Genomic DNA, 21,769 nt, shown 5'->3' on the forward strand with positions numbered 1-21,769 from the left:
ATGCCGCGGAGCGGCTGGGCCCGTGAGCCATGGCTGCTGAGCCTGTGCGTCCGGAGCCTGTGCTCCACAACGGGAGAGGCCACAACAGTGAGAAGCCCACGTACCTCAAAAAAAAAAAAAAAAAAAAAAAAATATATATATATATATATATACACACATACCCAGGGACCAATGCCACTCTGTGAACTATTAATTACAAGTTCATAAAAATTAGGTGCAGAAATAAAGGACAAGCAATTTTAAATCTTGAATTTTATACAAAGCTATAGTAGCACATGTTTTTATCAACGGTTAACACAGTGGCTCTAAAATTGAAGCCTGTAGACTTATTTGTGGGAGTTAACAAGCTCTGTACAAGAATTTTGAGCCTTCAATTCAATTATACCCTTGAAAATTAATAAGCATATTATAGATGATGTGAATAGCTACCTTAAAGCAGATATTTTCACATAATTATAATACTCCCATTTGGGTTTTATGTTTGCAATTGCAGTTGCTTCTAAGTAAAGCAGAAATGACTGGCCACTTAACATCATGATGTGAAACAAAACACCATTACAGAATTATCACGTTACACGCTACTGAAATTGGCATGCAAGGAGAGCTTTCTAGCAGTTTAATAAACATAAGAATCACAAAATGACAAACACATCCACAAAAGTAATTACATCATTTTTACCACACTTAGGAACAGTCATTCTCTTTATTAATATCAAAATATATAAAGAGATTAATAATAAAACCAGGGACTTCCCTGGTGGTGCAGTGCTTAAGATTCCACGCTCCCAAAGCTGGGGGCCGGGGTTTGATCCCTGGTCAAGGAACGAGATGCCACATGCATGCTGTAACTAAGAGTTAGCATGCCACAACTAAGGAGCCCGCCTGCCACAACTAAGACCTGGTGCAACCAAATAAATAAATAAATATTAAATTGTTTTAAAAAAATAATAAAACCAGACCTGAAGCTATTTTCTACCATATTAACCCCAACATTAAAGTTCTAGTTCTAATAAAACATTATGCCAAATTATTATTATCTTTCATTTCTATTTATAATATAATTTATAAATTAAGTTTGAGTTTTATAGATCTATCTATGAAGTATACAAGCAGCCTTAAAAGTCATATACATTTAAATTAACTCAAGCTTAAAAAATAGTGGCCAAAGAAACACTTCTACCAGCTTTGAGGTCTAGAACAACCACCTAAAACTTTGTAGATTCTAGACCTATCTCAGAATGGGACTTATCTTAATTCATCTAAGCACTCACACATTAAAGCACCAGGTGAAGGCATCCTGTCACCAGATCTGCTCTAACTCTGATTTGTCTATAATCTGCACCAAAGATATTTTCTTTAAACAGCTCCTCAGGTAATATTCCTTTAAATCAACTCAAAGTCCTATCTAAACCATTATCAAAAAGGGCAACCAGCCCACTACTTTCTCTCCCAAGTGCAAACCTATTAACTGGAGAAATTTTTTAAGGAATACTCAGAAAACAACATAAATAGGCTGGTAGTACATGGAAATGGCAAATAAAGATATGAAAAGATGTCCAACCTTACTAATAATGAGAGAAATGAAAAAGACAACAATGTTTTTATTTTTAGATTTTTAAATTATCTATAACATTAAATACCACTGGCAAATATTTGAAATACCAATGTCAAACAAAGTGCAGGGAAAGTTCACATACTTTTGTAGGTATATAAACTGATAGAACCTTTCTAAATTAGGGCATCTGGAAACAGGTATCTAAATTTCAACATGTACCTAAATTTCAACATAAGACCTCCTACTAGGAATTTTTATAAAGAAGTAATAGAGAAGTATAAAAATATATAAGCACAAGGACAGTACTTTAATAATAAAAATAAATGCCTAGAAACAAAATATGTAAGTTAGTTGATAATCTTCAAGTGCTAAAAATAATTTTACTGACCTTTTTTTTTTAACATGTAGTGACATTCAAAATATTAAGTATGTGTGGGAGCAAAGCATTTATATCACTACATATATAGTATGATTCCATGGTTAGGGAAGAGATTGTACATTTACATATATGGAAAAAGGAGCTTTCAGGGAGCTCTACGTCTAAATGTCAACATTGACTACAATGTTTTACTAAAGGAACAAATACATTACAGAATATTTACTCTATCACTAGGGATGATGGCGACGATGATGATGATGATTATACACTATCATCTTCCGGGGAAAAATACTGAAAATTACTTATATTGATTTGCAGATTACATCAACATTTGATTCTGAAAGGAACCAGCTATAGAGCAAGATATGTAAATTCAACAGATTCCTGGTTAACAATTTTACAAAAACTGCATAAAACTACTGAAATAAAGTAAAAACTCTTGCTTTTAGACAATATAACCATCTTGAGCAGTATAAAGTAGTATTACATGTTTAGGCCACAACACCTCCACCCCATTTATTGTTAACAAATCTTGGCCCAAGGAAACCATTTGTAGATAAAAAGATATAATCCCCCCCACCCCCCCAGCCCCCCCACACACACATACACACCAGTAACGGGGTGGTAAAAGAAGAAAGAAAGAAAAAAACACTGATAATGATATGGTGTTATTACCAGAAGCTAGGAAGATTTTCAATAATTAGTCTTAAATCATTAACTATTACCAGGAAGAATGGCTCAACAAAACTTTTTCTGAAGTTTTCTGAAGGTCAGACAGTAAGTATTTTCACCTTTGCAAGCCATTTGATTTCTATCAAAACTATCCAACTCTGTCACCATTGTGGTAAAGGCAGCAGTAGACAACAGAATGGGTATGACTGTGTTGCAATAAAACTTTATTTATAAAAACGGATGACAAGCTAGATTTGATCCATGGGCCCTAGTTTGCAGACCCCTGATCGAGAGTAAAAATTTATTCTAATAGATAAATATTCTCTAAAATCCAGCTGACTCAAAATGAGTAACTTCAGCCAGCATGTTAATTCATTCCTTTATTCAGAAGATATTCTAGTTCATCCTAGAGCACATACTAGCAAGTCCTGCTGCTCTAAATCTGAAAATTCATCGGAGCATTACTGAAGTTATCTGAGGACTACCAACACCAACAACTTTTTTGGATTTCTTTTTCCAGAATAAACAGTCTCAGTTTGTAATAAGGAAGAAACTTTTGCATTCTATTACAAGTTAATCACTAAAGGGATGTTTCCTATAAGCTTAAATTATACATAATGGCCCATCTCTGGGAAACCTGCCTCCCAGGTAGTGAGCATTAAGGTGAAATACCTCTGTTTAGCTCACGCGAGAAACATCCTGACCAGGCCCACCTGTGAATGACTACAGGGAGGAAGAAATTAACACATCCCCTCCGGAGGCTGACCGGAACCAGGAAATGTTTGACTTTACTCCCTCCCCTTTTAGTATAAAAGAAGCCTGAATTCTAACTCAGGCAAGATGGTTCTTTGATGCATGAGCCCACCATCTTCTCAGTTTGCTGGCTTTCCAAATAAAGTCACTATTCCTTGCCCCGACAGCTCATCTCTCGATTTAACAGCCTGTTGTGCAATGAGCAGTACGAGCTTGAACTCGATAACAAGTTGACCTGTATGGTTTATTTATTTATTTTTTGGGCCACACCGTGTGGCTTGTGAGATCTTAGTTCCCCAACCACGGATTGAACCCAGGCCCTCGGCAGTGAGAGCACAGAGTCCTAACCACCTGATTGCCAGGGAATTCCCCTGTATGGTTCAAAACTCTTAGACAACATCAAACATAGTATGATGATTAATTTTATGTGTCAACATAACTGGACCATGGGGTGGCCAGATACTGGGTCAAACATTCTGCACGTTTCTGTGAGGCTATTTTTAGGTGAGATTAATATTTAAATTGGTAGACTGAGTAAAGCAGATTGCCCTCCATATGTGGATGGGCCTCATCAAACCAGCTGAAGGTCTGAATGGAACAAAAGGTTGACCCACCCCCAATAAAGAGAGAATTCTTCCTGCCTAAAGGCCTTCAAAATAGAACAATGGCTTTTCCCTGTCTTTGGACTGGAAGTGAAACATCAGCTCTTCCTGGGTCTCAGGCCTGTCAGCCTTCAGAATAAAACTCCAACATCAGCTCTCCTGGTTCTCAGGCCTTCAAATTCAATTTGAAACTAAACCATTGACTCCCCTGGGTCTCCAGCTTGCTGACTCACACAGCAGACCTTGGGTCTTACCAGCCTCCATAATCACATGAACAAATTCTTTACAATAAATCTCTTCCTACAGATATATAGAGATAGAAAAAGAATATAAATACACATTTCTTTTCTCAAGTGCACATGAAACATTCTCCAAGACAGATCATGTCTTATGACACAAAATAAGTCTTACTACATTTAAGAAGATTTACACCATATCCAGCCATCTTTTCCAATGACAATGGTATGAAATAAATCAATTAAAAGAAGAAAACAGAAAATTCGCAAATATGTGGTGCTTAAACAACATGCTCCTAAACCACCAATGGGTCAAAAAAGAAATCAAAAGGGAAATCAAAAAATATCTTGAGACAAATGATGGAAACACAACATAACAAAACTTACGGAATGCAAAAGCAGTTCTAAGAGGGAAGTTTGTAGTGATAAATGCCAACATTAAGAAAGCTCAAATGAACAATCTAACTTTACACCTTAAGGAACTAGAAAAAGAACAAACTAACCCCAAACTTAGTAGAAGGAAGGAACTAATTTAGGATTCCGGGCTTTCACTGCCGTGGCCCGGGTTCAGTCTCTGATCAGGGAATTGAGATACTGCAAGCTGCGTGGTGACGCTAAAAAAAAAAAAAAGTTTAAAGAAGGAAGGAAATAAGAAGAATCAGAGTGGAAATAAATGAAATATAGATTAAAAAGACAACTGAAAAGATCAATGAAACTAAAGCTATTTTGAAAAGATAAACAAAACTGACAAGCCTGAATGACTACGGGAAAAAAAAGTCTCAAATAAAATAAAAAAGGTGACATTACAACTGCTCACACAAAAATACAAAGGATCATAAGAAACTGCTATGAACAATCATAAGCCAACAAATTGGCCAACCTAGAAGAAATGAATAAATTCCTAGAAACATACAACCTACCAAGACTAAATCATGAAGACAAAGAAAGTCTGAACAGATCAATTACTAGTACAGATATTGAATCAATAATCAAAAACCTTTCAACAAAGATATGTCCAGGACCAAATGGCTTCACCAGGGAATGAATCCTACCAAACATTTAAAGAATTAATACCAATCCTTCTCAAACTCTTCTAAAAAATGGAAAGGGAGAGAATAATTCCAAACTCTTTTTAAGAAGCCATCATTACCCTATACTGGACACTACATTACCCAGACAAGGACACTACAAGAAAATCACAGGCTAATATCCCTAATAACATAGGTACAAAAATCCTCAACAAAATATTAGCAAACCTAATTTAACAGCACATCAAAAGGACCATACACCATAATCAAATGGGATTCATTCCAGGGATGCAAGAATGGTTCAACATATGCAAATCAATAAATGTGATATACCACATCAACAACATAAAGCATAGACATCATATAAACTCAAAAGATGTAGGAAAAGTATTTGATAAAATTCAACATCCTTTCAAGATAAAACTCTCAACAAACTGGGTACAGAGGGAACATAACTCAACACAATAAAGGCCATATATGACTAGCCCACAGTTAACATCATACTCAACAGTGAAAAAGCTGAGGAACAAGATCAGGAACAAGACAAGGATACCTACTCTCACCACTTTTACTTAATGAAGTACTGGAAGTCCTAGCCAGAGCAATTAGATAAGAAAAAGAAATAAAAGGTATCCAAATCGGAAAGGAAGCAGTAAAACTGTCTCTATTTGCATATGACATACTATATATGGAAAACCACCAAAAAACTGTTAGAACTAATCAGCAAATTCAGTAAAGTTACAGAATACAAAAATCAATACATAAAAATCAGTTATGTTTCTATATACTAACAACAAACTATTGAAAAGACATATTAAGAAAACAATCCATTTACAATTGCATTGAAAAGAAGACTAAGAAGTAAATTAAACCAAGGAAGTAAAATATCCACACATCAAAAACTATAATACCTTGAGATGAAAGAAACTGAAGAAGACACAAATAAATGGAAAGATATTTCATGCTCACAAATTGGAAGAATATTGTTAAAATGTCCATACTACCCAAAGTAAGCCACAGATTCAATGCAATCCCTATAAAAATTTCAATGGTATTTTTCACAGAAATAGAAAAAACAATGCTAAAATTTGTATAGAACCACAAAAGACCTTGAATGGCCAAATCAATTCTGAAAAAGAACAAAGCTGGAAGCATCAAACATCCTGATTTCAAACTATACTATAAAGCTATAGCAATTAAAACAGTATTGTCACTAAATAAAGACTCACAGATCACTGGAATGGAACAGAGAGCACAGAAATAAACCCATGCATACACAGTGAGTTAATTTACTATCAAGGATCCAAGAATATACGAAGGGGAAAGGATAAATGGTGTTAGGAAAACGGGATAGCCAAAGGCAAAAGAATGAAACTGTTCCCCTATCTTACACGATACACAAAAATGAACTCAAAATGGATTAAACATTTGAACATAAGACCTGAAACCATAAAACTCCTAGAAGAAAACATACAGGTATGCTCAACATTGATCTTGCAATGATTTTTTTTTGGATTTTGACACCAACAGCAAAAATAAACCAATGGTACTATATCAAACTAAAAAGCTTTTGAATAGCAAGGAAAATCATCATAAAAAGAAACGAAAGAAAGAAAGGAAGGAAGGAATGAACGAACGAACGAAGGAAGAAAGAAAGGAAAGAAAGAAATAAAAGAAAAAAGAAAAGGCAACCTATAGAATGGGAGAAAATATTTGCAAACCATATATCCAATAAGGGATTAATATACAAAATATATAAAGAACAACTCAACAGCAAAAAAACACCCAAATAAACTATGGCCAAAGGGCCTGAATAGATATTTTTCCAAAGACACACACACACACACACACACACACACACACACACAAAAACACACAATAGAATATTATGCTAAGTCTTAGCATCTAATGTAGAATATAATGACTATAGTTAACAACAGTTTTGTATACTTGAAATTTGCTAAGAGAATAAAACTTAAAGTGTTCTCAACTAAAAAAAAAAGGAATTATGTGAGGTGATGGATGTGTTAACCAACTCTAATGAGAATCCTTTCTCAATGTATATATGTATCAAAACATCACATTTACACTTTAATACATTACAATTTTATTTATCAATTATACCTCAATAAAGCTAAATTTAAAAAAAAAGAATCCAACATTTGGGACAATGGGGCTATAGAATGTTCCTTAAGCGTTATTTCTAATAAGGAACTGTTACAAATAAACCAAAAGGGAGAAGGGAACACAATTTTGGCCATTAAAATAGTGAAGACCTAAAAGTATAAAATGTTTATATTGTCAATCTAAGTATGACATAAAATTTAATAAATCAGAAGTTCACAAATAACCTCAGATTTCATATTGTCTAGGAATTCTCTGAACTCTTTTTTTGCCTGTTTCTAGCTTAGCACTCACCATATCAAACTGAAGTTATCTGTACCTGTATCTGTCCTCCTTCTAGACTGTAGTAATAGTCATTGAGGGCAAGGACCATGTGTTCCAGATCTTACTCAGTGCTGCAGCCAGCACACAGTAAACATTCAAACAAACAAAAAAAACTGCATAAAGCAACTGGAAAGAAATACATCAAAATACTACCTGTGGTTTTCCCTAGATGGTAAGATTACTGGTAATTTCTTTGACTTTTATGCTTTGTATTATTACTTTAATAATCAGAAAAATAAGCTTTATTTTTTTAATCCTTAAACCCCACCACTAATAAACCAAATAATTTACTTATTAAGTACCTCTTAGTTATTCTATACCTGTTCTAAGTAACTATTAATGAAAGTCTTTGGAGATATGTTTTCTGGGAAATGGGTATACAACTTACTTGGCCTAGTTTGGAACAAAATGCGTACATTCTAAAACATCAAACTACCTTAACTTTTTTTAAATGTTTAAAAATTCAAAACTACAAATTAATGTTCACAAAATGAATTATATTTATACACTTAAAAGGAAAAAAATTTCTTCAAAGTAAAGAACTTAGAACAGACTGGTTCTTTGTTTTGGTTGATAGCTACAAGTCTGTTTCAATATCACAATTAATTTAGTCCAGTAGAAGAAAAAAATTATGAAGCTTTTTAAAGCTGTAGGAGAGTCTACCGGGGAAACACAGCAACTCATATACTTTGACAAAAGACCAGTGCAGTCCTTTTTCTAGGAAGGTATCCTCATCAAAAGAACTCTAGAAGAAGGAAGCATATAAGTCCAATCACATCAGACAAATCATTCGATCAATCAATGGGGAAAACATGTCCTATTCAGAACAGCATCTTATTCTTTTAAATCAGTAAGACATTTTAATTTGCTTATGATGGTATCACAATGATCTTATTTATGCTAAACTTTTCCTTTTAAAGGAATAGGCAGTTCATTCAGGTTTCCCAAAATGACGAAATTATCTCTAGAAGGTGATCTCCTCTAGCCTGAATTCACATTTGTCTTAACCTTTAAATATAACTACTACTTTCTTAAAAAGATCAAATATTTTATGTGCCTAGAACACTGAAGATAATTAACAAAATGTCATGATTGAAATAACATTCTAATCTTTCATTTAGATTGAATGAATTCAATCTGAGAAGCATGACATGGCGTGTCTCTATTCAACATAATCCAGAATCACAAAGCAGTCAGAATTAGACACGAATATGTTTACCAGGTGATACAAGGAAAATTTTCTCACACAATAGTTATAAGACTACACTACTAAAAGGGAATTACTCAATTTCTAGGTATGTAAAAAAAAACAAACTTTAAGGCTCAGTGATCTCTGAAATAAAGTATTACCTAGGTCCTATCATATTAGAGCAACTGAATGACTGTGTAGAATCCGCTCTCTCTAGAACAAAGATGCATTTCTGCAAGAACAGCAAAGATTCCCAAGACACCATACATTGGGACTTCTCTTTGGAAGGCAATACATTACATTTTTTAATACCAATTTCAATAATTTTAAATAGAATACTGAACGCCCAGGGATAACTTATTTAATAATTACTAATATTTCTCACATTGGAAAAACAGGAAGATTAGCATCAAATGAATAAGTAACCTATTATATTTTATTTTATTTCTGAAGCTTTTTTTCTAAATTGGAAGCAAAAATGCATACAACATCAAGTCTTCCACAATATGCTAACATAATTGTAACTGCACTTACAAGAACTAATCTTATTGAATTTTTAAAATGACAATGCTAAGCCAAAAAAATAAACAACACCATTGACAAAGCAGATTTATAGTTGTAAATAAAAAGCTGAATGTACAATACAAACTATGAATACAAATTACGGTGTCTTTTAAAATGCAGGTTATCACCCATTCAGTGCACTGAGACCAACCTTTTTTAATAAAATAAAACAGAAAAAAAAGAAAATATCAAATCATATTTACCCTTATTTGACATAAGATACACAAATCTCACAATATAACATCTCTGAAATGTTAACAAGTACTTCTCCTCAAAGTTCAGAACAGTAGCCTTCAAACTGCCCCAATTCTATCAATAGAAACCAAGCTAAAAAGAAATAAATGCAGGGAATACAACAACAAAAATCTCTTTTCCTTAACTCATACACCTAATCCATTTCTGAAACTCTTCAGTCCATTTCAGAAGTATTCACTGAATTAGTTCTCTCCTCTTCTTCCCACTGTCACAGATCATATGTCTTTTGGCTGAACTGCTGCACAGATGTCCTGCTGGAGTAACTCTGCCCAAGCCAGCCTCTACCCTACTATCAGAAAATATATTTACGTCATTCTTTTGCTTAAAACTCAAATTCCTTAACTTTGGCAAAGTTCTTCAACTGGCAACCTCATTTTCTAAGAGTTTACAATCCTACCCCTCCCACATCAGCTCCTCTACACTCTGTAGCTGCACATACCTAACCACTGCCTCCAAACAGATCAGGTTCTTTCATTGACTCCAAGCTATTTCTCTTCTCTCTCTTCTTTAAGAGTCCTGATTCAGAATTAACTTGCTCTAAATGTTTTCTCTGATTTCTCCAGGTGGTATTAAAATAACTACTACTTTGTGCTCTCCCAATATATCACTCAAAATACCATAACAGCATTTACTAAATTATATTAACCCATATGTATATGACTTACTTCTTCCTCACCAAAAGGCAACATTTTTAGTCTCTAGCACAGAGCTGCACAGTTAAGACAGGGTCTCAATAAATGTAGTCATTATAACTACTGGGTACCCAATAAATGTTCCTGGCATAAAATTAAAATTTTGGAAGCTTTATAATTAGATCTTAAAAATAGTCTTTGTTTTAGAAGGATTAAAACAGGGTGTTTTTGTGTTTCATTTTGTTTTTGGTTGTTGTCTGTTTGTTTTAAAATCCAGGAGATTTTAAACTATCCCTTGAGCCAGTTTGCATTTAAGTATCTATTTAAAGATCAGTAAATATTTTCCAATGCAGATAAAAACAAACAAACAAAACAATAAATCACTAATAATTATAAGTGATTTGAAAGGCTGTTGGCCAAAATTCCTAATAAATGTGGGAAAACAATTTTCAATAGCGTCAAAAGGCACCAAAAAACAGAACATTAAAACACAAGAAAAATACTCACATTAATAGTAATCAGGAAAACAAAAACAGAAAATCTTGTACTACACTGGAAAATACCTAGCTAAAGTGAAAGAAACATAATATAGAGATATTTATGTTATTCATCCTACTCTTCTACTTCATTTCAGTACTGTTTATCTCTAGGGTAAGTGACTCCAATAGTTTTAACTTTTCTTTAATTATAGAATTAACAGTATAGCTTAGTGGAAAAGAATATGGACTATGAAACTAGACTGCCTGGGTTCAAGTTCTGTACCACTCTTATAAGCAGTGAGATCTTGAGTAAGTCACTTAGCCAATCTGTGCCTCAGTTTCTTCATATGTAAGAAGAGAAAAAAAATTATAGTATCTATCCTGTAGGGCTGTTGTGATAATTAAATGAATTAATATGTAAAGATATTTTTTAAAGTGCCAGGCATAAAAACAGACACAATAGATCAACGGAACAGAATAAAGGGCCCAGAAATAGTCTCTTCAATAAATGGAACTGAGAAAACTGGACAACCACATGCAAAAGAATGAAACTGGACCTTATCTTACACCATACATGAAAATCAACTCAATGGGTTAAAAATGTAAGACTTGAAACTGTAAAACTCCTAGAAGAAAATACAGGGGTAAGCTCCTTGACATCAATCTTGGCAATGATTTTTTTGGATTTGACACCAAAAGCAAAGGCAACAAAAAGTAAAAATAAAAAGTACACTACATCAAACTAAAAAACTTCTGCACAGCAAAGGAAACCATCAACAAAATGAAAAGGCGATCTGCTGAATAGGAGAAAATATTTGCAAGTCATCTATCTTATAAGGGGTTAATAGCCAAAATGTAGAAGTAAATGATACAACTCAATAGAAAAAGAACAATCTGATTAAAAAATGGGGAGAGGAACTGAAAAAACATTTCTCCAAAGAAGACATACAAACGGCAACAGGTACATGAAAAGGTGCTCCACATCACTAATTAGCAGTGAAACGCAAATCAAAACCACTGAGATAGCACCTCATACCTGTTAGAATGGCTATTATTAAAAAGACAAGAAATAACAAGTGTTTGCAAGAATGTGGAGAAAAGAGAAAACTTGTACACTACTGGTGAGCATGTAAATTGGTGCAGCCACCGTAAAGCAGTACAGAGGTTACTCAAGAAACTAAAAATAGAACTACCACAGGATCCAGCAATCCCACTTCCAGGTATATACCCAAAAGAAATGAAATCACTATCTCAAAGGGATACCTGCATCCCCCATGTTCACTGTTGCACTATTTACAACAGCCAAAACACAGAAACAACCTAAGGGTCCATCAACAGATGGATGACTAAAGAAAATGCATTTGTACAGAATGGAATATTATTCAGTCATAAAAAGAAGAAAATCCTGTTGTAACATGAATGGACCTTGAGGGCATTACAGTAAACGAAATATGCCAGAGAAAGACAAATACTGTATGATCTCATTTATATGTAGAATCTAAAAACAAACAAACTCATAGAGACAGGGAACTGACCTGTGGCTTCCGGGGGCAGGTGGTGGGAGGGTGGGGGTTTGAAACAGGTGAAGGTGGTCCAAAAGTACAAACTTCCAGGTATAAGATAAATAAGTTTGTGGATATAATGTACAGCATGGCGACTATAGTTAACAATACTATACTGTATATCTAAAAGTTACTAAAATTAGTAAATCTTTAAAGTTCTCATCACAAGAAAAAAAAACATAACTGTGTGTGGTGATGGACATTAACTAAACTCATTATGGTAATCATTTTGCAATATATACATACAGCAAGTCATTATATTGTACACCTTAAACTAATACAATGTTATATATCAATTACACCTCAATCAAACTGGAAAAAAATCTACCTCAATCTAAGTTAATTGGCTTTCTTGCATTTAAGGATTTAAATCGAATTTTAAGTAATCAACACCTAGTATTCTTTGCTTTCTAAATATAAAAAAGAAATCTGGAAGTTCATTAACTATTACTATTAAAACTACTTATTAGTACTATTATTACTAAAATTAATAAAAATAATTTAAAAAAATATTACCACAAAAGGTATAAGACTATAGTCTTCAGATGTGATTCTAAATGTCCTTACATTCAATTTGAGTATAACAAGGAAGAGTTTTAAACTAGGTTGGTTCAGGTGGAGGTTAAAATTAACTCAATTAAGAACAATGATCAGATGGATAAATAAGTGGTTCACCTTTCACATAAAAAGTATGAATTCAAACCAGTAATATTCACTCATGATATAAAACAAGGAACTCAAGAGCGTCAGGGTAGCAACCAACAAAGGTAAGACCATCTCCTTCTACGAAAAAAATCATGTGCCTGTTGATTTCAATATGTGGAGAGGCCAAAGATTCCTATCTTATACTCTGGTTACATGAAATGCTGTATTCAAAAGAGTATTTTGGTAGCTATTTGGAATGAGGGCCACATATTTAATTTAGTCTCTCATAAGCCTTTGTTTCTGTTTATAAACTGGAAAAAAATGAGGTATGATAAAAACTAATAAGAGGTTTTTTTTAATAAAACCACTACAAATGTGAGGGAGTATAACAAGTCGTATTCCAGAGGGGTTTACCTTTGTCTTTGAATATAACTATTTCACAATATCAATTAATAGAGAAAATATTCTACATGGTAGCAAATTATGTCCAAACTTAAGAAGGATCATCAGCCCAGGAGGAAATAAAAGCCCCAATAAAAATAAACATTCCTAAATAAAGTTGTTAAGACCTAATGCTGCTAGACCTAATGAAAATTCACATAGCCACTGACCTCCAAAGAAAACACAGTAAGCTCATTATTTCTCAATTAGCCTTTTGTTTTCTGATACTTAGGAGCCTAAGTGCTTTACATAATACATTTAAATGCCAAAATGAAAACAAAACTTTAGTTTTAAAACACTCCAAAATAAAGTTTTGAGAAAATTTATAAATAACACCCCCTAATTTAAAAACTTAACTTCTAGTTAAACTTTTCAGTACATTATTCCTAAAATGAGATGGGATGCTCAGAATTAATGAAAAAGCTTCAGTAATGTCATGACAAAGCAATGTATATTGATTATGATCAATAAACACACAATATCTGCCTCTACAAGACAGTGAAAGCACCTCATAGAAAACTTTAAACTTTACATGAAATGTAGTCCAAATTTTTCATCCCATTCTCTTTCAGAAGGTTAACTAAAAACTAGAGTTCACTTCAGAACTCTGAACTTTTAGTGTTAAAACAGCATCAATAAAGCAATGAAGACATCTACTATGTAAAGAGGGCATAAAACAAAGTTCCTGATCTTGAATCTACTATCTTTAAAGTAATTTAAAACCTTACACCAGTTCAGATGCCCTAGGCAAAATCCTATAGTCAAGACTCAGTGACTGTTCAATGTAAGGCATCCCAGGAGACACCACCGCTAGTTTTAAAACTGAATGTCCCAGGCAAACCCAGATAGTTGGTCGCCCTAGCTTGAGAGGTGGTAAGGGCAAAGAAAGCAACCCAAACACTCACTGAGAACTTATGTACCAATTCTATGTAATAAAATGTGCAGACTAGAGAGTCTTTAATCCCTACTAGTTCTAACTTTTTAAGTCTCTCACTGGAAGTATGCAGTGGCACTGGTCCATCCTCTTCTGTCTCGTCTTACATGGCCTCTTGGAAGCATGCGGCTCTGGTGGTGAAGACTCCTTCCTCAGTCTCCTCTCCTCTGGAACACCACACCCTGCTGGGTGCACTCCTACTTCACTGGCTGCTCCTTCTCAGTCTCGTTGGATGGCTCCTCCTCCTCTATCTGACCAGAAGACGGTAACCTCTGCTGCCTTCTCCATACTCTATGTGATCACGTTTAGACATCATTTAGACACAGCTAACTCTCAAAATCCCTACCTCCACCTTCCCATCTCCCCACTGAGATGCAGACTTGTATACCCAACTTCTCACCTGAACCTCTAAAATGCATCTCAAACGCCACACGGCTAAAACAGGACCCTTAATTCCACTTATCTTCCTCACATTCCTCCACACCTCAGAAAATGGCACCGCCATCCATTATAATTACTGAAGCCCCAACTAAGACATCGTCTTTGATTCCTCCTTCCTTCATTTACCACCCCCAAACCATCAGTAAATCCTGTCAGCTTTATTTCTCGAGTATATTCCAGACCCATTCTGTTCTCTCCAATCCGATCTTACCACTCTGATCCAAGCCATCATCTCTCACCCAATCACCGCAATGACCTATTAACCGGCTTCCCTACTGCCAATCTTTCCCCCACTGCGCCACAATTTCTTCCCCCACAAAACAGCCAGGAGTGATCTATAAACACCAAGGACAGGGATATCTACTTCATCTCCCCAGGACACAGAACACAGAACGAGGTTTGCCTCACAGTAGCACTCAGTGTGCTGAGCGAAAGAATGAACAGTCATCTCCCCTACCCACCCACAGCTGCCTTCCCCTCACACAGAAAAGAACCCCTAATTCTTACTAATTCTTACGATGCCTTACATCAGGCCTCCCTCACTTCATATCCCTACTCACTGTGCTCCAGACTCACTGACCTCTGATATTCCTCAAGCTCCCCTAATTCATTTCCACCTTGGAGCTGTTTCTATACGCTCTGCCTGGACAGTCCTGCCCCCATGTCTGGCTCCTCATCATTCAGGTCTCAGAGCAATGCTACCTCCTCAGGGAGGCCTTCTCTACCCAGCTCTACCCACACCATCTCACCAGCTCCCTTTTCTTCACAGTACTTAACATCAGCTGAGTTATCTTGTTAGTTTACTTACAGACTGTTTCCTCCCTACTAGAATGTAAGTTCCCTTAGAGCTGGGACCCTACCTTTCTTGTTCAATGATGTATCCCCAGCACCTAGTACAATGCCTACCACACAATGTTTACTGAAAGAATGACTCATATTTACCAAGTACTTATGTACCTGCCAAGCACTATGCTAGGTAACAACAATGAATTTTTTTTAATTAAAGAAAAATAGAAAGTGCAAGTAAAATATTAGTATGAAGAGCAATTTGATGTTCTTTTATGTTGATCAGTCCCGTTCTTAAAATGAATGACCTTATACAATAAATTCCACTTTGTAGAATATTATTTTGCCAGTGTAAAATATATATATCCTTAAGTAGTAACAATAATTAGTATTTCATTGTAGCTTTAGAAGTTATCTAAATGATCACATTGTTCATTTTTTAATATACAATTTGAAGGAACTAATTAAGCTATAACTCAGTAAAATCTGACAGCCTTCATTTCTTCATCTTTTTCTCAGAGTACAAATATACACATTTCATCCAGTCAGAAAACTCAAGACTGTGTAAAAACTTTCTGTTCTCAACATACAGAAACATTCACAACAGAGGCTGAACTCACCATTTACTGTCTGGCCTCAGATTAATTTACCAGCTTCATTCAAGCCAAGAAGCTATCAGTAATAATCAGGTTCATTTCACAAAAGTCATCACTAAAGTTGAGATTCACCCCTCATCCCCCAAAGCCTATTATAAAAGAACACGTCCAAATGAGTTTAGGCAGAAGAGTTATGTTTCATTGTTATCAGAGTACTTTTGGGTCCATTTAATTCAGAACCACAGAAAAACTTTGTATTTGACATAATCATACCAGTTACTACCACCATCATTATGACATTACTAAATACCTTATGGCCAGGAATCAACTAGGAAAAGGCAGATTTAAAGCTTGAGGCACTGAACAAATGACACTTCTTCAGATCATGTAAGTATTTTCTATAGCATTTTCTCTTCAGCACACTTTAAAACTATCATATCCTACCTCCAAATGTTTTAGGGTTAAATGTATTAATATTTTGAAAGTATGATTTATAAAAAAGAACAAATTCAGTATACTTAAGTACTCAAAATATCCCCATATCATACTAGATTTTTAAAACCTAAGGGAAATACATCTATCTTTCATCCAAATTTGAAACTATTATACATTTTGAATAACAGGATCTTCTCAAATGCACTCAACCAAATGCATAAAAGACATAACATTTGTTCTATTTAAAATTAGCTTTCTAACCACACTTGCCAACTGAAAAAAAAAAGGAGGGGGAGGGGCCTTTTGTTTGATCTTTGTAGGGACATATAAGAAAATATTCATTTTATTTTCATTTATAACAATTATCTCTGTAAAGCTGAAAAACTGTGGGTAAAGCCAAAACAAAATTAAATCCTAAAGAAAAGGTCAAAAGTTCAGTATTTTCCAAACCACGCTAATTAGTCCCACTTGTTTTAACTGCTATTACCTTAAAAAGAAAGTTTTCTCCAATTTTTTAGAACACTGGTTCTACATTACCTTTGGTTTTCCCTTTAGTTACATAACTGTATAAACAAACCAGTTTTAGGACACCTAGAATTAACCCACTTACTGAGACAAACTCATTTAAATACCAGAAATAATTTACATATCTGTCTTCACACAGGCCATCAAAACCAAAATGATTGCTGATAAATTCAATCAGAAGACTGGTTCCTTCTGCTTTCAGAGAAGCTCTAAAATCACTCAAGGTAGTCAAAAGATAATACTGGACAGTGTTTCAAATATATAAATTCCCTTTAAATTCTAAGAAAAAATGCCTACATGAACCAATTCAGAGGTCATTATCTTGACCTTCACCGTCTGCTCATTTGCTAAAGAAACCACACAAGTTTTTCATCTAAGGTATAAATTTTTAAACTAAAAAAATTTTGAAGATTTGCTTGGCTCAAGAAGAAAATAAACATAATTATATCACTATTTTGTAAAAGTAATCTATTCTCAGCATATAGCTGAAAAAAAAATTTTATTGGAAAGGCATGTCCTGACTTACCAAAGGTTTATCACTGTCAAAGGTTAGATAAAATATATTTGTTGTAAAGACATACTGTCCAAATTTATTAAAACTGGGTAGTACTTATAAAGTATCTTCTTCCACTATATTCTTTGTCACAACAAAGGTTTAGAGGGTACAATATAACCTCAAAGTCCTTCCTTCAGTTAATTAAAAATTTCTAAGCACTATGATGTTTTCTTCTTCATAGAAAACAATGGAAAAATGGATACAATGCTTGGGGAATATTAAGCCTTCAAACATGTTATTATTACAAATAAAGTTTAAGAGGTTAGGTTACAAAGACATTACAGATGGCTTCTGACATGTACAGATAAACTGAAACCATTCCCTCCAGCCTCTAGGGATAATGAAGTACCTTCTCATTCACTGAAGTTACTTTGATTGCAGAGTTTGTAAGCACCCAGTGAGCATCAAAAACCTCTCAAGTGCTGTCTCCTCTTCTTAGGACAAATGGTATACATTTCAGAGAAAATAATTTCCTACTTATATGATTTTTTTTTACTAAACTCATGCCTACGTTCAATTCTATTATTTCTAAAAGTGTTGCAGCAGGACCAAATTTAAGAGAATGATTTCAAATCTAACTCTGGATTTTAACATTTTTATGTCTAGATCTAACGTACAGTATGCTACTACAGTTAACAATACTGTATTGTATGCTTGAAATGCATTAAGAGGGTAGACCTTAAAGTTTTCTCACCAAACACACGACACAAAAAGACGGTAACTATGAGGTGATGGATATGTCAACTAGTTTGAGTGTGGAGATCATTTCACAATGTGTGTGTGTGTGTGTGTGTGGGTGTATATCAAAACCAAGTTGCACATATTAAATGTATCTATCAATACAATTTCTATTTGTCAATTACACCCTAAATAAAGATGACAAAATTATATATGTCTAAAAAAAACCCCACATCACAAATTTCTAAACTATCACAGAATTGCATTATTTGAAATTTTAATAGAAATCTGAGTTTGTGCCTGATATTTTTTAAATAGCAAAAATACTAACAACAAAAAACCACTTCCAAATGCTTCTGCTTTTTTGTTTCTCAAACAGCTTTGAAAATGTATACCAAAATGTCATTTACACAAGTAGAGCTCATTTTGTGTAAGAAGGTTACTTAACAGGAGTCCTAGAAGCATCTAAAGTTGTAGGAAAATCTTTGTGTAAGTACATATGGCGGTTTTTTCTGGATAAATGATCCATATAACTTGCATCTTCTCATGGGGGGTTCAAAATTCAATTAAGATTAAAGTGCGTGAAAGAACCGTCAACGTCAGATAACCTGTCACAGGCAACCCAAGCCTTATTTTTTATATCACAAATTAGGGGACGATTTATCCTAATTTGGCGGCTCCTACACAACTTTTAAGTGATAAAAGGCATGAAATGGCTGTGCGTTACAAACAGCTCTCTTCACACACCCAACGCGGCAAACCCCCAATTTTCCTTGAAAGGGCCAGGGACAGGCAAACGGATTAACACCCCTATTGCTCAAAGATCGACTGGCTTTGGCAGGACATGTCCTCCAGAGAGGGCTGCTGGGCGGTGACCAGGTCGCAGTGAGGGGCAGGACCCCTCGGCGGGCACTTGCAGCCAAGGCATCACCAGCAGCCTCCTTCCGCCCCAAAACGCGCCCTAAAGTAGGGTGTGTGGACGCGGCTGCAGCAGATCCCGGTCCCCCTGGCGCGCGCCGCGCCGCCGCCGCTGCAGCACGGTCGCAGCGACCTTCCCGCCCGGGGCTCCGTGAGCCCCGTTACCCACGTCGGCCACACACCCCACGAGAAAAAGGGAGGAGGACGCACAACAAAGCCTAACCCGAGGAGGCCCAAGCGAGCTGTAAGTTGGGGCGCCCGGTTTGCGGCCCGAGGAGGAGCGGCCCGGACACCGAGCCGCGCCGAGCCCGTGTGCCGCGATGAAGGGCGGACAGGGCCGGGGACGCGGGGCGCCAGAAGTCAGCCCGCGGGGCCGGGCGTCAGCAGCCGGGAAGAAGCCGGGCTGGAGAGCTGGCGAGCGGCGTCGGGGGCGGGCGGCCAGGGGGAAACCAGGCCTGAGGAAGGAGGGGAGCGTTGGCGGGGTCCCGAGGCGCCGCGGTCGGCCGCGACCCCCACCCCAGTCGGGGGCCTGTCCCGTTACTTACCCGCCGGGAAGCTGCGGGCTCCGCCGGGGCTGTCCCGGCCGCCGGCCTCCGGGGCCAGGAAGCGCCCCCACATCGCGGGCGGGAGCGCCGAGTGGGCCGGGGGCGCCCGACTCCCCACGTCCGTCCTCCCTGCCTTCGCCTCCGGCGGCGGAAACTTGTCCGAAGCCTGGGCCGCTGCGGCACCGGCGGGGGACCAGCGGGCGGGCTGGTTAACGGCCGATCAGCGACGGGCGGGGAGCGCAGGGGCCGGATTCGCCGCGGCGGCGGCTGCCATGGTCGAGCCGGCTCGGTTGAGGCCCGGGCCGGGGAAGCGGCGCCTCTGCGATGTCGGCGACTCGGTCCCCGGCTGCGCCCAGCCTCAGAGGCTCCAGGCGAAGTTGCAGCTGCGGCTTCTCTCCGCCCCGCCTCCGCTGAGGGAGCCCGAACCCGAGCCGGGGAGGGGCGGGGCCTGGTGGGGGCGGGGCATCGGGCGCTTACAAACGGCGTGCGCGGCGCCGGGCGGGGCTGCGGACGGGTACCAGTGGGTACCTTTATTCCGCTTTTCTCCGCAGGTGGCAAATAGTCGCTCGGACACACCAGCGGCATCCCTCCTTCCCCATCCCCGCGCCCTGCGAGATGAGGAGAGGGAGGAAACTTGGCCCCGGGCCTCGTCTTTTGGTTCCCCTCCCCCCCCACCTTGGGTAATCCCTCAGGGCCTGCAGGGCATAGCTCAGAAAAGGGCGTGGAAGACCTGCCCTCCCTTCACGACTGCTTGTGATGAAAGAGGTTTCCTCGGGAGGGGCTGAGGGACTCCCAGTCTCATTTGGGAGTGATGAAAGAGGTTTCCTCGGGAGAGGCTGAGGGACTCCCAGTCTCATTTGAGATTGGGATTAAAGTTGTCATCATGCATTTCATAAGCATCGTTTATAGATCACTGTGGAGGATAGAGAAGTAGTCATTTTCCTCAACTCGCAAATTCAATGCCTGGGTGTGGGGTCGGGGGAGAGAACAGATACCAAAATATCTACGACACGGAGACCTGCGCAGAAAAAAGCAGAAAAGCCCCAAGGTACTCAGTACCAGAAGGTTCAGGGAGGGGCTGTAAATTTTAATCTAGTAGCCCGATGTTTCAGATAAGCAATCAGAAAGGAGTGAAAATGGCACGAAAGTGTGTAATGGGAGTGTAACTGCCTTACACCCTAAACCTTCACGTTCCTCCTCTGCCTGGTCAGTTCCCACCCTTCACCTGAACCCATAGTACAGGAGCAGGTATCCTGAGAAGGAAAAAAGGATGCAGCAATCTCTTTTTAAATCTTACTTCTCATGGGCAATATTTATAATCCTTCCAATATTTAGATCTAAAATAGTGCATTTAATAAATATTGGTCGGGTACTGTAGAAGGAGGCGAGCTCTGCGCATGGCCGATGAATCAGGTAAACCAGAAAGCAGGTCCCTAACCCTCAACAGGCTTTGAGTCCAGTGATGCTTTTTCCTGTTTTGGATGTTTGCTAACAAAGGCCTCATATTTGTATTTAAGCACCCTGTAATTGGGAAATACTGCTTAAAACTTTTAGAGGTTAAATTACATCTAGGTGTATAACCTATCACTTACCACAGCTGTTTTGTAATTTATCAGATTGCAGTTTTACATTTAGGGTCCCCTGGGTACAGTTCCACTTATTTCTCCAAATCATGAGCAACTGGCCAAGGGTCAACTGTTTCTAAGGATAGAAAGTGACAGAAACATGAAAAAAAAAATGTGACTGGTTTCTTTCTGTGATTTAAATGTACATTAGTTCATGTAATATGACGCATGCATAGTATAGGTTCAAAAAGAAACCTAAAAAAGTAAATTCTAAAATGAATTATCAGAAGCTATAGAACCAGATGAAAGTATCCTTTTTTTTTCATGATTTATACTTACCATACTCTCAT

The 21,769-nt window shown here is 37.2% G+C and overlaps 1 protein-coding gene across 1 annotated transcript in view; it reads right to left on the reverse strand.

Moving 5' to 3' along the window:
- CEP85L (centrosomal protein 85L) overlaps positions 1 to 19,942 on the reverse strand; it is a 154,508-nt gene extending 134,566 nt beyond the window's left edge. The window contains exon 1 of the mRNA XM_082669082.1: positions 19,855 to 19,942. Coding sequence (XP_082525208.1) covers positions 19,855 to 19,927 — 73 coding nt within the window. The 5' untranslated portion in view covers positions 19,928 to 19,942. The remainder of the gene's footprint in view (positions 1 to 19,854) is intronic.
- Between the last annotated feature and the right edge of the window lie 1,827 nt (positions 19,943 to 21,769).

The sequence above is a fragment of the Grampus griseus genome, assembly GCF_964374135.1.
Source record: "Grampus griseus genome assembly, chromosome: 13".
Classification (NCBI taxonomy): domain Eukaryota; kingdom Metazoa; phylum Chordata; class Mammalia; order Artiodactyla; family Delphinidae; genus Grampus; species Grampus griseus.